A 19,746-nucleotide genomic window follows, 5' to 3' on the forward strand; every position below is an offset into this window, starting at 1 on the left:
TTGCTTTGAACAGTTCAATTCAGCGTGTGTTAGTTTCAGACTAATATCAGAAATAATGTGAATATATCGAACCTTCTTTTCTCGCTGCCAGAATATATAGTTGAACAATCTCAGCTAAATCTCGAACATCAGTACCTTTTAGTGTGTCACAAGGGCTGAACGAAGTGACGTTATCAGTTTTATTAAGGACAACCAGTTGGCATCTTTCCCTGACTAGTTTACTAATGGTACAATCAAGAGCATTTAAAGTAGACTTTCTCAAAAACTGGACAACATCCTTTAGTTGAACTTTCTTGCCTTTTATACATATGGAGGATTAATACGGAGGATTGAATTGATCGGTTACAACTGGAACAAGTTGATTACCCTTTTCAGAAATTCTGGCGTCGATTAGGCGTGCCTTATAATCTGACAGATTTTGGGTTTGATATTCAGACGGTTTGAAACGTGACATATGGTCTTCTGTATACTTAACGGCTGTAGCAATTTCCGTGACTTTAAGACTTCTAGCAGACAACATTTATCTCCTTGCAGTTACATTGCGAATACTGAAAGCAAGCTGCTCTCGGAGAGAATGCTGAAGACATGTGTCAAAATTGCAACAAAAAAGTTAGTTGCGTAATGCCAAAAACGAATTACACCACCGTCTGATTTTCTTGCTGTCTTAAGTTGTGAAACTTAAAACGTTCCACTAGCTCGTTTGTGTGCTGGTCATAATGAATTTTAAATTCTTCGATCGACTTCTACGAAGGTATCGTGGAGGAGCGTAAATCACGCATGTTTTCGTATGCTTGTGTCTGTATCACAGACAGAAAAATTAGAAATTTTCTTTCTTCTCCGATGGCCCTCGAGTTGTACAGCTTCTCGAAACTTTGTATCTCGTTTGAATAGCTTCTCGAAACTTTGTATCTTGTTTGAATAGCTTCTCGAAACTTTGTATCTCGTTTGAATAGCTTCTCGAAACTTTGTATCTCGTTTGAATAGCTTCTCGAAACTTTGTGTCTCGTTTGAATAGCTTCTCGAAACTTTGTATCTCGTTTGAATAGCTTCTCGAAACTTTGTATCTCGTTTGAATAGCTTCTCGAAACTTTGTATCTCGTTTGAATAGCTTCTCGAAACTTTGTGTCTCGTTTGAATACGACTAAACAAAATGTCGAATACTTCAAAGGGTGAAATAGATGCCATATCTAATAGTCCTGGAGCATAGACAAAATCCTACTGACATCGCCAAAATTTATCAAGAATTCAATTCTATTATGTGGAGTTAAACTTGTGTTAGAATTTGCAGTCTCTCAAATTGCTTGAACTTACTTAGATTTGTATATATATATCATTCCTAAGCACGTTCAAGCAAATTGAGATGTGCCAAATACCAACACAGGTATATGTTTAAATTTGAGTAGAATCGTGAATTCGTGTAACATTGTTTTATGCTGTGGATTTGAACGTAATGAATACAAAGAATCACAAGAACTTTGTGATTCAGTTCAGTAAATGTCATTACCTTATTATTTAGTTCTTAAGGAATACAAGTAATTCTCTAGTTAACACTACTAAAACCAGAAATGATCATGCCTTATCTAGATTATACGTCTATTTATTCAGCTTATTTTACAGGAGCCTCTTGCTCCCAGTTGTGTTAATAATGAAACATTTATACAATAAACTACATTACTTCCAAATAGAAGTTATATTCCAGCTAGAAACGTACATACTATGTAACAACTTCTAAACTACATACGAATAACATAAATCTACCGACAACACTTTTGTCAGATATTTCTTATTTCATTACTATTCCAGGAGTTCGTAAATGTCTTTGCTTTCCCGTTTCAATCTTACTTTGGCCTTGTATTATTTCAGCCTATCATCTAGTGTATTCTTCGTCTCTGCAAAATGCACTATATTGCAGTTGACTTTCTAAAACACTTAATTTCTTGTGATTTTTTTCTTTTTCTGTCTTTCTGGCTATTTCGAACACACTCTTTCTCTTTTTCTGTAGGTCTCTATTTCTTCTCTTTTAAAACAGAATCTTGATCTTCCCAGAAGCTTACTCTTAAGCTCTCTATGCCGTACGACTTTTCTCCCTTCTTGTTATGTTCTCCCTTCCTCTGTTATTTTCAGATTTTTCCCTTTTTCTTTCTGTCTTGTACAAATTTTCTGAAACATTCTGAAACATGAATATTTGGATAAGGCAACATACTAGTTCCTAAGTGAAGTCTTGATCCGACCACGGTATGTCCTGTAGTTTTGGAGCTATGGACCTTTAAATTTTACTTTTTCATGTTTTCGACAACCTATAACGCCGAAAGGAAACATTTGTGCGCCAAGGTTGGTATATGCTTTGTGTCTTATCTCGGTGTTAGGAATCACCTCTCAAACGTTGTCGGTGTTGTTTCGAAACACCATGTATATAAAAATATTACATGTCTCGGTACTCTCCCCTCCCCCTCGGCATACAATAGTAGACGAATTTGAAAGTCATCGCTAATGGAAGTGTCACCATTAATCTCAGCGACCGCGAAAACTATGGATTTGACACTAATATCGATCAGTTTGGATTATTTTTACATGTCTCGGTATCCCCTCTTCCGGTGACCTCCGGCCCGCAGCCGAATGGGGTGAATTTGGAAGTTAATGCGATCGGCGTTTTACTATTGATCTCAGCGACCGCGAAAACTATGAATTTGACAGTAATATCGGTCATTGTCTATTACTTTTACATGTCACGGTAAACCCCTCTGAACCTCCCTTGTTCGAATTTTGAAAAAAAAAGAAAAGAAAAAAAGAAAACGTTTCGTCTTGGTCTGGGGTCTTTGACCTTATATATATATATATATATATATATATATATATATATATATATATATATATATATATATATATATAAGAAAAAAGGGGGAGAGCGAGGGAGGCTAAAGAAGAAAAAGGAAGGTAATCCTCTCCCTTTCTTTTCCCTCCTTCTTTAGAAGGAGGGAAAAAGGGAGAGGATTATATATATACTATACTATTAAGACGGTGTACATTTTTCACAAGTAGTATCAGTGTAATACAGCAGTTTTGAATCATGAAAATGTACATACTTTTGTATTAATATTTTGACACAATATTTATTCGTTGAAATTTTAATTGAGGATTGTTACTGCGGGTGTTTTCCTTTTCTCAGGGTTGTAATAGGGTCGGTAAAATACTTACGATTAAATTAATCAGTTAACAAAGTTTGTTAAGTTATATTTTTTAAATGGCATTATGTCAGATTATTACAATTTCAAACCTACAACTAAACTAACACCTGTAATACCATATTTATTATTTAGTGTTCAAACTAGGGGCAAATGAGATGAACATGTCAGTGTACATCGGTAGTACCTTAATATCGAATACTATGACCATGGTATAACATATTTCTAACAAATAGCAACAAAGTTAAAAGAGATTGAAAATTTTGCTTTCTTCAAAAAGTTTTATTTCAACAAAGTGCTTAGATAAGTACTATTCCAATCACATAGATAGTTTTCAATAATGTAGAGAGCATAATGTCTTTTGCAGTTAATAATGTGATATCAACCACTTCCGGAGATACGGAAGATATTAATTGGCGATAATTTTTAATTGAATGATATTGAGGAGTATGTCAAACAATGCTCTGTTGTCGACATTTGCATGTTACAAAATTTTTTCAACTTTTATCAGTTAATTTAAAAGTTACAAGGTTGTTTCAAGAGAAATGGTCCAATCTATCTATCTATATCTATCCATTCCCGCATACATGATAGTCACGTGCTCTTACTATGAAGGCATGGTTTTGCGCTGATAAACAATAGTAAGTATCTCAAAAGAACACATCTCCAGGGAAGACATGAAGGGGGATTCGGAGAAACCCACGAAGAAGACCGACTGCCCCTACGTAGAGTCCCTTTCAAGAAGAGGCCTATAAAAGAAAACCTGAAGAGGAGATATGTGTCAGTTGACAGCTAATTACTCCTGGGTCTGCCATGAACTAGGAAAATTCCTTTAACCCTCTCGGGATTTTGGGTTTTTGGGGTATTTTTTAGACTTTCAGTCAAGCAGCTACTGCATCGTCACTATTTATCCTAGGATCATGGTTCATACCTCATTCTCTTCAGAATGAAGCAGGCTTTCAAATGGTACCACTTGCATGCCCATACCATATACCAGGAGAGGGAAAAGTGATGTCAAAGGGAAAATTTAGGGTAACATTTTTTTTTCACACTTTGGGCCCCTCTGAAACGGCCCTGTATGAACGTAGAGATCTCAAAAAATCTGATAAATAGTACTTGGTAGTCTGAATGTGTATGCCAAATTTCAAGTTTCTATCTTGAATAGTAAGGGCGGGGGAAATTTTATCATGAATCCCCACAATGCCCCAAATGACCGCAAAAGACCATAATCTCAGGTAAAAATTTCCTGAGACATCTCTATTTACCCTAGGACCATAATCCACTAATCATTCTCTCCAGAATAGTGGTAACATTCACATGTCTCCATCATGTATCTAAGGCGGGAAAATGCCGAAGAAAGGAATTTTTTGGTCAAAATATCTTTTTTTTTCAACTTTTTGCCCCTCTGGACCTCCCCCTGTTTTAATGCAGAGATCTGAAAAAAATCTGATAAATACTGCTAGGTGGTCTGAATGTTTATGCACAATTTCAATTTTCTAGGTGCAAAAGTAAGCCCTCCAAAAATATATATATACCGACAATGTCCCATATTCCCGTATACAAAAGGATATTTTTTAAAAATTCCCTGAGACATCCCTAATTATCCTAGGACTATAATCCGCCAATCATTCTCTTCAGAATAGAACTGCCTTTCAGGAGGTACCATTCACAAATCTCCATCATGTATCTAAAGCGGGAAAATCCCGAAGAAAGAAATGTTTTGGTAAAAATATCCCTTTTTTCAACTTTTTGACCCTGTAGACCTCCCTGTTTTAACGTAGAAATCTGAAAAAATGTAGTAAATACGACTCGGTGGACTGAATGTTTGTGCAAAATTTCAATCTTCTACGTGCAAAAATAAACCCGCCAAAAAATAATGAACATAGGCTTAATAAAAGAAAATATATATTTTAAAATTATAACGTCACTACCTCCTATGTCTCGACGCAGGAAGGTGTGAAACCATACGTAAGGTCTTCTACAATGTCTCTGGATTTGAAAAAAAAAAAAAATAAAATAAAATAAATAAATAAAAAAAACGGACGAAAAAGCTCAAATAGGAGAGGTATAAGGCAATGTACACCTTGTCTCAAAAAGGTTGAGCGCATTCTTTACTGGTGTTTTGAGGCAATAATTTTCTAAGTCCAGCTTCGGGTATCTTCGGGAAAAAGTAAGCCAGGTTCGAACCTCCAAGCCAGCCTTTGCAATCGGGAAAAAGTTTGCAGATGTGTTTTTCTTCTTTTAAATATAATAAGACTTGTTACCAAGTGTTTAAAAAAGCAACATTGATTGAAATACTTAATGATACAATATTTCGAAACCTTTTTTTTTTAATGTTAGCACATGCTTGTTTGTCATTTAGCTCTCCATACGTAATGGAACATTTAAATACGTTAAGGAATCTTTCCATATGTAAAAGAATGCTCAAAGTTAAGAAATAGAACATAATTATCGCCTGAGTACTAAAATAAAAGTCAAAGTAGAACAGAAACAGCGTTTGTAATGGATATGAATGTCATAATTATCTTGAGATCCGTTACACCTTGCTAGAAGGTTGTGTTAGCTCATTGGTAAGCTGTCGGATTTCAAATCATAAGGTTGAGGGTTCGAATCCCGTCTAGGCTAATCCTTTTTTTTAAATTATATTTTCCGCAATGCATGAAAAATTATATAAAATAATTACATTAGAATACATAAGTTGTGTATATATAACATAATCATTGCAGAACATAGTAATTATTATGTTTAAAATATAACATCTGAGATAATTTTCACAGTAGGTCGGTATTATATATGAGGATGTAAATACAAGTTAAGAAACTCGTTCAATAGCAATAAATAAATCATGTAGTGTATTTATTTGCAGCTATTTGTCATATAGAGGGTAATCCTCAACATTCATAATACAGAATGTCATTTATGTTCTTGAAAAGTTATTCGATGCATAAACAGAAGGTATAAACAGAGAATCCAAAGTCGGAACGCTCGCAAAAAAATTCATGAACCCCAAAGGTCACGTGAGCAGACTGGAATTGTCCTTATGAAGCATGCCACAGCAGAAAGTCTTTACATAGATTTTCAATTCAATTCCTGATATATGCTTTTGCAATGTGGAGGTGGTGATGCCTTGAGTCGGCCTCTCTCGCTCGCTCGCTCGCTCGCTCACTCTCTATTTATACAGAATATAAAAGTGGATTTATGTGTGTATTTCAACATAATTCTGATATATCTAGAGCAATTTTAACTATATTTCTTACAGTCTGGAAAAAGAGTACTGTCGGGATACATATCAAAAATGCTAGAAACGGGTCGATATTAGTATCGAATCTATAGTTTCGTGGTCGCTTAGGTGAATAGTTCTACTTTCAATTCAAGTCCAATTAAGCTTCCATTAGCACCCAGGGTGGTTACGTAGCGACATAAAGATATCGAAATCATTCGATATTAGAATCGAATCGTAAGTTTTCAGCGCCGCTAACAGTGCAGCATTTCCCATTAGTCCACATTAGTCCACATTTCACATTAGTCCCATTGCCTAGAGGGCAACATATTTGCAGAGTGCAAAGTTTAAAACTTGAATAATATTTTAATTTTTTCCGTATGAAAAAGTTATAAATCAAGAGCAAATATACTATTTCACGAACAATCCTCTTTTACTATTCTAATATGTTTAATAATAGCGTAAGAAATCTAATAGTAATTCAGAACATGTTTCACAGTTGTTATTTTTTGTTACATAGTTGTAGCTGTAGCATGTAGTGAGTGGAATTTAACTGTAATAAATTCACTAATTAACCATATTCGAATTAAGTTTTATTTTTAAGTTCGGGATGAAGGGGTGGAGAAATATGTAGTTATTGGGGGCACCGAGCTTTTCTACATTTTACTTTCAAGATCTCCATTTTTCTTTTGTCATTTGTTCCTAATAAAAAAAGTTCAGTCACTTTTGGATTGTCATAGGATAGTAGGAGTTGGATTTTGGGATGCAGCCTGTGAGATTCTAGAGGAGCTAACTGCTTAAAAAAATTTTTTTGAATCATCTGTAACATATGAAATAAGGATATGTATCATAAAAAATTGAAAGTAACTATGTCTGCGTAATCATCACCGGTCAAATTGCAAAGTCAAATGAATTGACGTTTGGTATATAATCAGGCTCCATTCCCAACTGGGAAGTTACTATACGCGTGTCACTTTCATTATAATACATATCCTTAGGGGGAGTAGAAGTCCGAATTTTTGCGAAAAATTTAGTATCTTACAAGCCGTTCAACTGAGAGCTGAAATTCAACATATAACTCTTTATTAAAAATAAAGAAAATATGTCCTGGCATTTTTTAAAATTATCTTTTATGGGCGGGGGGACGTGGGTGCATTTTCTATATATTGGAAATTGGTAGTGGGTTGATTTGTAAAAATAATCGAAAACGATTGATATTAGTTGAGAAACAAATTGAGTAATGCATACTAAAGTTCTTTTTGAATTTTATACCCACTGCTTTCTATTTATAATTGCTGAAGCTGGTGTTTAATGTATGGAGCGTTCCGAGCATAAGGCAATCAAGCCATAAAGTTAGAGAAAAATGGCCACAAAATTTGTAACATGGGCATTTTCAATTAGTACGGCATGCTTAATTATATAGAAAATTAGTTTCTCTCTCTCTCTCTCTCTTTTTTTTTTTTTTTTTTTTTTTACGTTGGTCTACTTTTCCTTGATTTGAAACTTTCAAATTTCACCCTATTTTCTACTGAAATGTGTCTGTAAGGCAACAAAGAAATAATTATATATGATAAATTTAAATTCATTTTAATTTGGAAGATGAGAAACACTTTGCCATTATATATCGTAAAGGTCAGACCCACCAGTATTGTAACAGAGAGGTGCTTGAGCCATTGACGGTAGAAATTCAAACTCCGATAAGTGATAATTTCACAGTCTTGTTTTATTACAAGTGTAACCTCTTTAGTCAATGAAGAGGAGGACGTGGGCCATCGGTCAGAGTTGATGTCGATGGGTTTTGGTGGGTCGGAGTTGGTCGCAATGGTTCAGAGTGGTTCATAGTTGGTGGTGGGTCAGAGTGGATCACGATGGTTGATGGGTCAGAGTGGGCCAATGGGGCATTTGGGTGGTGGGTGATAGTGGGTCATGGTGGGTCGTGGATCAAATTTTCATTGACCCTCACCATCTCTGGTTAAAATTGTACTAAAGATAAGAGGCACCGAAGATGCATGTCGGCTATTATGCTCAAATTTTGCTCATGGATAGTACTCCACCAGGAAGCAATAAATCTGAAACGGTTCACGGTATCACCTTCTAGAACTCGAAATGTAGGGGTTTGTCTGATTGGCTAAATTAAGACGTCAATGATTTATCCTTCAACAACCAAGCCTTTTATGATCGTTTCCGTGGGGAAGTCAGGAGAACACGTGCCTAGTAATCGTAATATTGATAGTTTGCGTCCACCCCGGGTATTTGTTTTGTGTTTTTTTGATTCACCTAAATATAAACAAATCACACATATAGGCATTTTGACATATTTTGGGAGAGTAATTTTGTGGTTCGTTGGCGTTTCATCGCGTCTCTGCTGCTGGTGGTAAAGTTTTCAAAATGGAACTTGGGCCACCACGGATCGTCGCTGCGGGGCCACCAATTTCTGGCGAGAGGTCAATAGTTGACCATCTGTAGTCCACCGACGCTTACAGCTTAGAGTAATGAACGATATCTTTGCCTTGTAGAGTTCATGACTACCGACGTCGGCAGTCAACTAGCTTTTAGTATTCCTTTACTAACCATCTATTGTTCATGTTTGTACACGGTGTTGTCATAATAATAATAATAATAATAATAATAATAATAATAATAATAATAATAATAATAATAATAATAATAATAATAATTATTATTATTATTATTATTATTATTATTATTATTATTATTATTATTATTATTATTTGTAGTAACAGTAGTATAATTGATGATAGAATAAATATTGTCTATGTATTGTCTAGGTAGGACTACACACAGGATTTGGCTCGTTTTGGTTCGACTTGACTCTAATCCGAGTCGAGTTGGAAGATATTTTTCGCGCCGAGTCCAAGAGTAGACCTCAAAGATGTCTGTTTCGAGTCGAGTCGAGTTTCAAAGAAAAGTCGTTCGTGCCCATCCCTACTAATGAGAGCTTAATCGGAGTTAAGCGAAATTGAAAGTCTCACTATTTATCTAAGCGACCCCGAAAACTATTAATCTAATATCGATCATTTTCTAGCAATCTTTTATATGTATCCCCCTCCCATTCACCATAGGTAACCCGACAGCAATCTTTTTGAAACTATAAGAAATGTGGTTAAAATTACTCTAGACCAGTGGTTCTCAATCTAATTCCTATCACGATCCCCTTTTATCACACGCTCTTGCCAGCGACCCTTTTATAATTTGTTTTATAATAAGCTTGTGTGAGATTTTTAACATACCTATTTCTATAATAGTAGAATCCATTTTTTTGTTTATAGTGAACAGTGCCATGGAAAATCAGTGCCCGGGGCGAGAGTATAGTACGATGTCACCGTATATATGAGTGACGTCGACAGACTAGCTACGAAGCACCACCATGGTTGGCACGAAGCTCAATAACATTTTCAAAATAAGCCCTACCTTTCCTTAATTTTGAGCACATTTTATTACGTTTTTCCTTCTATTTTACACATGTGCACATGTACTTTCCTAACATGAGTAACACACTTCCTCCGAAATGTGTGGCCCCTTTTTTCGGCGCCCCGCACTGACAGTGGATACAGTAACTGTAATATCTATATTCCCAATGACGAAGGTGCTGGTTCAAGATGGATGTTAAACTCCTTCATTGAAGAGGCCATTAACGTATCCGATCTAAGCCCACAACTTCTTGACCAAATAATAGAATGATCATGCTACAAGTCTTTGCAACTGGTTTTTTGTAACGAAGACTTGGACAAGTTCTGCCTGATGAGGAGAGAAGAATATCCTGGTCTGGAGATTGCTGCTTTAAAAGTAATAATTCCATTTGCTATATCGTACTTGTGCGAAAGTGTGTTTTTTTTATGGTAAACATAAAAACAAAGATAAGAAATCGCTTATCAGTTGAAAATGGTTTGATAATGTTCGTCATGAAGATTGAACCTGGACATTGCTGCACTAGTGAAATTACACCATGCTTAGGTATCTCATTAGGTTTTAACTTTAATTGTATTTCAATGTGCAGGTTTTGTTGCATGTGTATTTTTCTAGTATTTCTATATACAGTTCTCATTAGTTTTATATCATACCTCTTTGATTTAAATTCATTTTTAAACAACTCTACTAACTAACTAACTCTATGGCCTATGGAACCCGGAGGTTCAATGCCGCGTTCACAAAAGCTCTACACTGACTTCTATCCTTAGCCAATTGGATCCAGCTTCTACTTTGTATTCTTATCTCAGCGAGATCCATCTTAATATTGTCCTCCCATCTGCGCCTAGGTCTTCCTAATGGTCGTTTTCCGATTGGTCTTCCAGTCAAGATTTTGAAAGCGTTTCTACTTTCTTCCATTCTAGCTACATGACCTGCCCACCTAAGCCTTCTAGACTTGGCGACCCTAACAATGTTGGGTAAACCGTATAAATTATGTAGTTCCTCGTTATGAAGTTTCCGCCATTCCCCATTCCCGTTCCTCTTGGGTCCGAATATTCGTCTAAGGATCTTGTTCTCAAATACTTTCAGTCTATGTTCTTCCCTCAGAGTAAGCGACCATGTTTCGCAACCATACAGAACAACAGGCATGATTATCGTTTTGTATATTTTAAGCTTCAAATTTCTCGACAGAATTCGCGACGACAAGAGACTTTGAACCGAATAGTAACACGAATTCTACACCCTTTGAAAATGTTCAGTAGACTTATTTTTTATTGTTCTTTACAGTGTGTATAAAAAATAAAAGTATGCTTATCAGAACAAAATTAAAAATAATATTTAAAAATAATTTCTGGTATTAGATTCTAACTATATTTATCTCTTCCGCCTATCTTCGCGATCCCCTAGGGGCCGCGACTCCCAGGTTGAGAAACCCTGCTCTAGGCATGCATGAGTTATGTTGGAACATACATACATACACTTTTATGTGTATAAATGCAGATAAGAGAGAGTTGAGAGAGAGCGATTAAGGAATTGCCGCTCTCAATCTCTTCACTTTACTTTTGCGATTCGCGAATTTCTTGCGTGACAGTTTGGGGCTAGCTAGTTTTTTGTCTTGGACCACGATCCGATTTTCGATATGCTCTACCTAAATGCTGTAATGCGAATATTGAGAAGTTATCTGCGATGAAAGTAGCTGCAAATAAATACATTACATAACTTATTTATTGCTATTACACGATTTTTTAAATTTGTATTCAATATTCACACATAACACACCGACGTTCTGTCAATACCTCAGATGTTATATTTTAAAGATAAGAATTACTTATGTCGTGAAATGATATGAATATATATATTCAACTGATATATACAACTGATGATATGAATATATATATTCAACTGATATATACAACTGATGAATTGTAATGTAACTATTTTACATAATTTTCATGCATTGAGGAAAGTAAAATATCATAAAAGAATTTCACCTGAACGGGTATCGAACTCACGATTTAAGCGCTCGGTGGTGTACCACTGAGCTAATATGACCGCTTTTCGGAAGCTGCTTCTGAAATATAACTGAGCTCATACGTAGATGCTCTTTTCCGTATGGAAATCACAATGACGAAACGAGAGTGTGAATACATAGTCTCGAAATATTGTATCATTAAGTATTTCAATGTTACTTTTTTCTACACTTAATACCATTTGAACATGTCTTATTATATTTAACAGAAGGAAAAACATATCTGTACATCGTTTCCCGATTACTAAGGTTGGCTTTGGAGGTTCGAACCAGCAGCTTTAGTTTACTGTTTTCCGAAGATACCCGAAGTTGGACTTCGAAAGTGTTTGTCTCAAAACAGCTATCATCATATCGCTCAATCTGTTTGGTATATGGTATATGTTTTCATACGTGTAAAGTCAGTATAACAATTCATTCTTTAAACAGCTTTTCGTATGTATTAATATTCCTTTATAAAAACTGTTTTTAATATTATTATTACGGCGCACCATTTTCAGATTTCTTTCGCGAGTCGTTGACCAAGTCGTTCCCCACCAGCGTTGCCAGACTCACAGCTCGGAATTATTCCAAAACCTGATCGAACTTATGCAAGATTCGGTCAAATTATGCTAGATCCTCATAATTACTAATTCAGGAGTTTAAAAAAACGAAGTTGAGATACGATAACGTAACTTAAAATACACAGAGAGCAAGAATGCATGGATAGAACTCAATACTTCACGCACCAAAATTTTAACTCAACTAAATTAATGCAGTCGTTGCCAGATTCAATGGCGTATATGTCGTATAAATGAATGCAAAGTTTTTGTTTACATATTTTGAAAGAAAATTACTTCGCAGCATAAGCGGAGTTGGGAATCGTCTGCTGGGGGAGGGGGGGAAAGATTTTTGGTCGGTCTCGGAGCTGTCATTTCAGGAATAAATATGATCATGAAGTCAGAAATAAAGATGGTGAAGTTGTCAAAAAGTTGGGGGCAGAATGGCCCCCATAGCTCCGCCCATGCGTCGGAGTTAAAGGATTAGAAAACCCTGGGTGGAGCCACAAAAAAAGCCCAAAGACGTTTCGAACTTACTTCGAAAAATAAGACTGCCTGTATGGTTTACCGACTGTATGAATCAATGGAAGAGGATACATTTCTGCCGTTCTTTTTCTTCCCACGACCAACTTCTTTCTCATCTCCAGGTTTTACGGCTTTTTGATAAACTTGCTGAAATTGTGCTAGATTTGGGCAGGATGCTAAAAGCAAGATGCTAGATGCTAGAGACATGCAAATTATGCTAGATCTAGCATCATTATGCTAGATCTGGCAACGCTGTTCCCCACAATAGGCGTGTCGTGCAAGTAACCAATCACACGTCAGGTACTAGCTTTTACCTATTGCTTCCTTCTCACAGCTCAGAACATTGGTAACTATGGATAGACGTACAGCAGTAATTACTTTATGGGAGTTGGAAGGTTATTCTGCAACTGCAGCTAGCAGGCGAGTAGGTGTCCCGGCCTCTACAGGAAGGCGATGGATTCGGAAATATGGTGCTACAGGTCAGACTGATAATTTACGATCTCCTGGTCGTCCGCATGTGTCAACCGAAGCCCAAGATGCGAGATTAGTAAACGAAGCCCGGTTAGACCCACTAAGGACGTCTAGACAGCTAAGGGAAGTTTCTCTCTTTCCTGGTAATAAGTATACAGCTCTGCGAAGGCTTCGTCATGCTGGGTTACGTGGCCGTGTTGCTGCCGTGAAGGAAAAACTCTCAGGCGACCACAAAATTTACCGTCTCGCGTTTGCACAGGCGAATGTGGGTCTCAATTGGGAAAACGTAGTTTTCTCAGATGAATCCATATTCACAACATCAAAGGAGGGACGCCGTTTTGTGTATCGTCCGAGAGGCACCCGATATGACCATGGATATGTGGCTGCTTGCAATCGCAGTGGCCATGTATCTATTTTATGTTGGGGTTGGATTTCCAGTCGCGGAGCAGGACAGCTTCATAGAATTGAAGGACATCTGGACAATGCTCAGTACTTAGACATTATCAGTAATATCATGGTGCTATCTGTACGAGTATTTCAGCCTGGTGATGTAATTCAGTTCCAGCAATACCAGTCGCCAATACATACTTCCCGTGTGATTCAGGAATGGTTCGCAGGGCATCCTGAGATTGATTTAATCGACTGGCCGCTCGTGGAGCAGACCTCAATCTCATGGAAAATATGTGGGCAGAAGTGAAGCGTACTCTAAGGGAAAGTTGACCTGAGGCAGATCCACCAAGAACTCAGGATGACCTGTGGCATCTTGTTTCCGAAGCATGGCTGGAGGTAGGGGAAGGAGATAGATTTGTCACCCATGTAATAGATTCCATGCCCAGAAGAATGGAGCGTGTAATAAATTCAGAAGGGTCTTGGACACAATATTAATGTCCCAGCCTTAACTCCCGAAAACAGCCCTTTTCAGGGCTACCTAAACGCTTCTGAAAATATTTCTAGAAGTAAACCACTCCTTGTATCCGATTTCTGTGCAATCCTACCAACAAAAGAATGATAATTAGCTGTAGGCTTTGAACTCAAGACCTCTTTATTGGCAAGTCCGTACTCTACCAGTGAGCTAACATGAACACGCAAACCCAATCTGAAGAAACACGATTTTCAATTTCTGGTATTCGATGACAATGATCCTCATATACTTGGCAAATGTTGTATTCAACTTGGGATATTCCGCAACACACATACACACACACATAAACAAAGCGAAAGAGAGAGAGAGAGATGAATATACAAAAGCATATTCAACGTATTCGAATGAGACTCTAAGTAACGACATTCCGTTCTAAAGAGAATTTGTGTTTCTTCCCGTGACGTTAAGGGGATCGGGAAAAGTTATGTATCTTGAAGCAGGATACGACTTTGGATACTCTGTTTATACACTTTCTATATCCGTAGGAATATATTGTATTTCACGAATGTAAATGACATGCTGTAATGAGAATATTGAGAAGTTACATCTGTATGACAAATAGATGCAAATAAATACACTACATAACTTATTTATTGCTATTAAATGATTTTCCTAACTTGTATTTACATCCTCATATATAATACCGACCTACTGTGAAAATTATCTCAGATGTTATATTTTAAACATAATAATTACTATGTTCTGCAATGATTATGTTATATATACACAACTTATGTATTGTAATGTAATTATTTTATATAATTTTTCATGCATTGCGGAAAATATAATTTTAAAAAAAGGATTAGCCTAGACGGGATTAGAACCCTCAACCTTATGATTTAAAATCCGACAGCTTACCAATGAGCTAACACAACCTTCTAGCGAGGTGTAACGGATCTCAAGATAATTATGACATTCATATCCATTACAAACGCTGTTTCTGTTCTACTTTGACTTTTATTTTAGTACTCAGGCGATAATTATGTTCTATTTCTTAACTTTGAGCATTCTTTTACATATGGAAAGATTCCTTAACGTATTTAAATGTTCCATTACGTATGGAGAGCTAAATGACAAACAAGCATGTGCTAACATTAAAAAAAAAAAAAAGGTTTCGAAATATTGTATCATTAAGTATTTCAATCAATGTTGCTTTTTTAAACACTTGGTAACAAGTCTTATTATATTTAAAAGAAGAAAAACACATCTGCAAACTTTTTCCCGATTGCAAAGGCTGGCTTGGAGGTTCGAACCTGGCTTACTTTTTCCCGAAGATACCCGAAGCTGGACTTAGAAAATTTTTGCCTCAAAATACCAATAAAGAATGCGCTCAACCTTTTTGAGACAAGGTGTACCATGAAACACCCGTATGGTACAAATTGTACCATAAAATCCCGAAAGGGTTAAAGCCATCACCTGAGGTTGCTGTGAGCAAAGGAGATACCCTCCAATCACCTTTCTCCTGGGACTGCTATGACCTACGGAGAACTCCTTCAACTGTTTCCCAAGGCTGCTATAAGCAAAGGAGACATTCTTTAATCATCTATTCCTAAGGCTACATTGAGCGAAGTAGTAATCCTCATTACATAACTGAGACTATTCTGAGCTAAAGACAATTGAACCTTTATTCCGAAGTCACTTGTGTGTGCTAAGGACTTTATTGAACTATGAAAACATTAAAGAGACTTTACAAGAAATTTGTAAAACTATTATAAAATTTTATTTTTATAATAAAAGGTGAAGGGTGTAAATAACGGATTTGTTATTTAACGATCTACCAAACAAAACATTGCAACATATATAGAATTTCCCGTAAAAGTATATAACTAACAGATATACAAAAAGGCAAATAATAAAATATATAAATTTCATTGATAATAGTTCGTATTTCAATTTTATGACACTAATTTTTGTTTATTGTTATTAAAACAATTATCAGTTTTGAATGAAATTTTCCATTCTATTAAATTATATGTTAACTTTCATAGATCAAGACAATTTTCATTGTTTAGCAATAGAAATAGTCATTTTCAGTTTTAATTGATTAATTTGTTATTTTAACTTTAACCGTTACTTTTATCTGTCATTATTTCTTAATTTAACCAGTAATTTTTTCATAGCCTTAATTATTTTTATTTATTTATTTACTTTTTTTGTTATCCGTTAATTTTTTGTTAATATTTCCAACTATACCTTTTTTAATATATATTATTGTAGTACAATGAATAAATGTGTACTTTTATTTTTGTTCATGTTTAGATGCTATGAACTGAGATGCAGTATTGCAGATTTATTACCACGATTGAGTTGTTTCATGGAATTTCTATCGGGAGATGCATATCAAGTCCTTAGCGGTGAGTTGATTTAAACATGTATAAATCACTTAAAACTTGTAAATTGCGTGGGGTGCGGTGGCTCAGTGGTAGAGCGTTCACTTCCAGTGCTTGGGATCCCTGGTTCGATTCCATCTCGCGCTGTGTGGACTTTGTGGTGGACAAATACTGTGCTCATGGGTTTTTTCGGGGTTCTCCCACTTCCTTCATTCCACCATTTCATTCATTTCTCATCATCACCGTCTCCTTTAGCCTAACCGACCTAACCATGGGACGTAAAACTAAAGATTTTATTTCATTTTGTAAATTGCGTTTAGTATTAAATTCTTCATTTACATCAGCCATATTAGTGCTGAAGAGAGAGAGAGAGAAAATAATGAATATCCGACTAATTACTTTATTGATTATGTACTATAGATAAATACCTTCTGTGTTGGTAAGAACTTCGGGATCTGCAGAGACGAATAGGTAATAAATAGTGCATTTCTCAATATTGCAAGCTCTACTGTAAGCAGCTCTTAAAGTGGAATAAGAATGTCTGGAATATCCTTATTAACTTAGTAAATACTGTTAATCTATGTTTGTATATTTAACTCGTGAAAAGTCATGGAGAAATGTAAAGCACAACACTTACTGAGAGTTCTTACTGGTAAACAGGCCCCAGGTCTTTTTTATTCTGCCATTTTTTTTAGCTGATTTTATTTATTTGTCATGAAGAAGAAATCGATCAGTAGTGCTTCAGTATCAGTGATAAAAATGTTTTGTGCTTTCCTGGCGTATTAATTTGTGATTGTCGTATGTTTTAGTGTATTCGGACAAGATTAGAAATTCCTTAAGAAAGAGATTAGGTTACATTTTCCCAAAGAAAAATGGTACTACTTTTCCAGTAGTAATAATGCTTACTATCTAATTAACATCCAGTAATATAATCGAGATTTTAGCATTAGTTTCTTTTCCATTGATAATTCAGCACAAGGAAGCTATATACAAATTGAACGTTTTTATTTAGCAAATAGAGGGGGAATTTAGAGGTAAATGCAGAGAAAACTAAATACATGGAAGTGCGTCGGGACCGGAATACGGCAAATTGTGGAGGCGTTAAAATATTAAATAATGCTTTTGATAAAGTGGATACTTTCAAATATTTAGGATCAATATTAACAGACGAAAATCATATTCACGAAGAAATTAAATGTCGACTAAAAGCAGGGCATTCGTGTTACTATTCGGTTCAAAATCTCTTATCGTCGCGAATTCTGTCGAGGAATTTGAAGCTTAAAATATATAAAACGATAATCATGCCTGTTGTTCTGTATGGTTGTGAAACATGGTCGCTTACTCTGAGGGAAGAACATAGACTGAAAGTATTTGAGAACAGGATCCTGAGAAGAATATTCGGACCCAAGAGGAACGAGAATGGGGAATGGCGGAAGCTTCATAACGAGGAACTACATAGTTTATACGGTTTACCCAACATTGTGAGGGTCGTCAAGTCTAGGAGGCTTAGGTGGGCAGGTCATGTAGCTAGAATGGAAGAAAGTAGAAACGCTTTCAAAGTCTTGACTGGTAGACCCATAGGAAAACGACCATTAGGAAGACCTAGGCGCAGATGGGAGGACAATATTAAGATGGATCTCGCAGAGATAGGAATACAAAGTAGAAACTGGATGCAATTAGCTAATGATAGAAGTCAGTGGAGAGCTTTTGTGAACGCGGCACTGAACCTCCGGGTTCCATAGGCCATAGAGTGAGTGTGTGTGAGTGAGTGAATAGAGGGGGAATAGGGAATAGTGCATCCTCCCTTTTTGCCAACTGAGTTCAGATAATTTCCATTTTAACATAGAGAAAAAACTGGCTTTTTAATACATTGGAAAATAGGGCTGGCTGTCACTGAGCATCTCCAACATCATAATAATATTTTCCAGGTAATTTTAATACATTAAGTTGCTTATTGTTGTCTAATGATGATAAATGAACTGAGGAGCACAAAACTCCTATATAATATAAATTTTTTAGCTACTACAAATCTGATTGCAGTAAAAAAAAACTATTCTTATTGTTCATTTTATATTTTTCCGATAGTAGTTCAGAAGATTTAGTCTTGCATGAATTATCTTCTTTTTCTACAGTGATATTGGAGAATGGATGGGATGCACTGGAACAAATTGAAGGTCAGTCTCTTGACTTCCTTCCTAATTCTAAGCAGATGCCCATTAGTCTACGAACAAAGGCGATTGTTTGGCAGATGAACTCAAGTTTCTCCAAAAACTATAGGTAATGTTGCAAAATAGCTATATGTAATAGTTTTCTTTTCATCTAGAATCGTATCACTTCATGCGATACAAGAAAAAGAAACAGTATTTCCAAGAATTATATATTATATTACTGTCGTGATGTGTTATTGTTATTATTATTATTCCTCAGGTGGATAGAGACTATTACCTGCTTATAACTACTGGGGATTTTTCGAGAATATAAGCACAACAGCGGGTAATTTATTGCCTTATTATTGTTATTATTATTGAAGCGAGCGTAACGAAGCATCTCCTATTTAACTCAATTGGTGATGTGATTTATAGTTTAGCGTCCCTTTCAGCAGCGAGGCTATATGAGACGTGGACCTACTGATTAACGTAGAATCCGAACCACATGAGCTCCCACCGGGAACCGAACTCGACTTAATCGGCATGTGTGTGTCTGCCCCACGAGAACTCCCGTGAAGCTTATCTGATGTTAATGAATTTTAGTAGTATATGCGTTCTCTCAACTTGTAGAAATAACCTTATTGTTTGGGGTTGTAACTTCATTAAGAACAAGGGGCCGCGGTAGCTCAGTGGTAGAGCGTTCACCTCTGGTGCATGGGGTCCCGGGTTCAAACCCTGCTCCTGCCAAGTGAACTTTGTGGTGGACAAACACCATGTGCGTGGGTTTCCTCGGGGTTCTCCCGTTTTCTCCTACTTTCTTCATTCCACCATTTCATTCCTCTCTCATCATCACCGTCTCCTTTAGCCTAATCGGCATAACCGTGGTACGTAAAATTCAAAGATTTCATTTTTTTTTCATTAAGAACAAGGAGGTGAAAATGGGGTAAAATCTACC

At 36.2% G+C, this 19,746-nt stretch overlaps 1 protein-coding gene across 4 annotated transcripts in view; it reads left to right on the plus strand.

The window, feature by feature from the left end:
- LOC145675853 (uncharacterized) overlaps nucleotides 1-19,746 on the plus strand; it is a 224,961-nt gene that overhangs the window by 66,008 nt on the left and 139,207 nt on the right. For all 4 annotated transcript variants that reach the window (XR_014129229.1, XM_081746616.1, XM_081746617.1 and 1 more), the window contains exons 11-12: nucleotides 16,574-16,668; nucleotides 18,777-18,921. Coding sequence is in view for 3 of the 4 variants with exons in the window: in XM_081746616.1 (XP_081602742.1) it covers nucleotides 16,574-16,668; nucleotides 18,777-18,921 (240 nt within the window). In the remaining variant the exon portion in view is untranslated. The remainder of the gene's footprint in view (nucleotides 1-16,573; nucleotides 16,669-18,776; nucleotides 18,922-19,746) is intronic.

The sequence above is a fragment of the Thermobia domestica genome, chromosome 18 (genome assembly GCF_964235325.1).
Source record: "Thermobia domestica chromosome 18, izTheDome1.hap1.1, whole genome shotgun sequence".
Taxonomy (NCBI): domain Eukaryota; kingdom Metazoa; phylum Arthropoda; class Insecta; order Zygentoma; family Lepismatidae; genus Thermobia; species Thermobia domestica.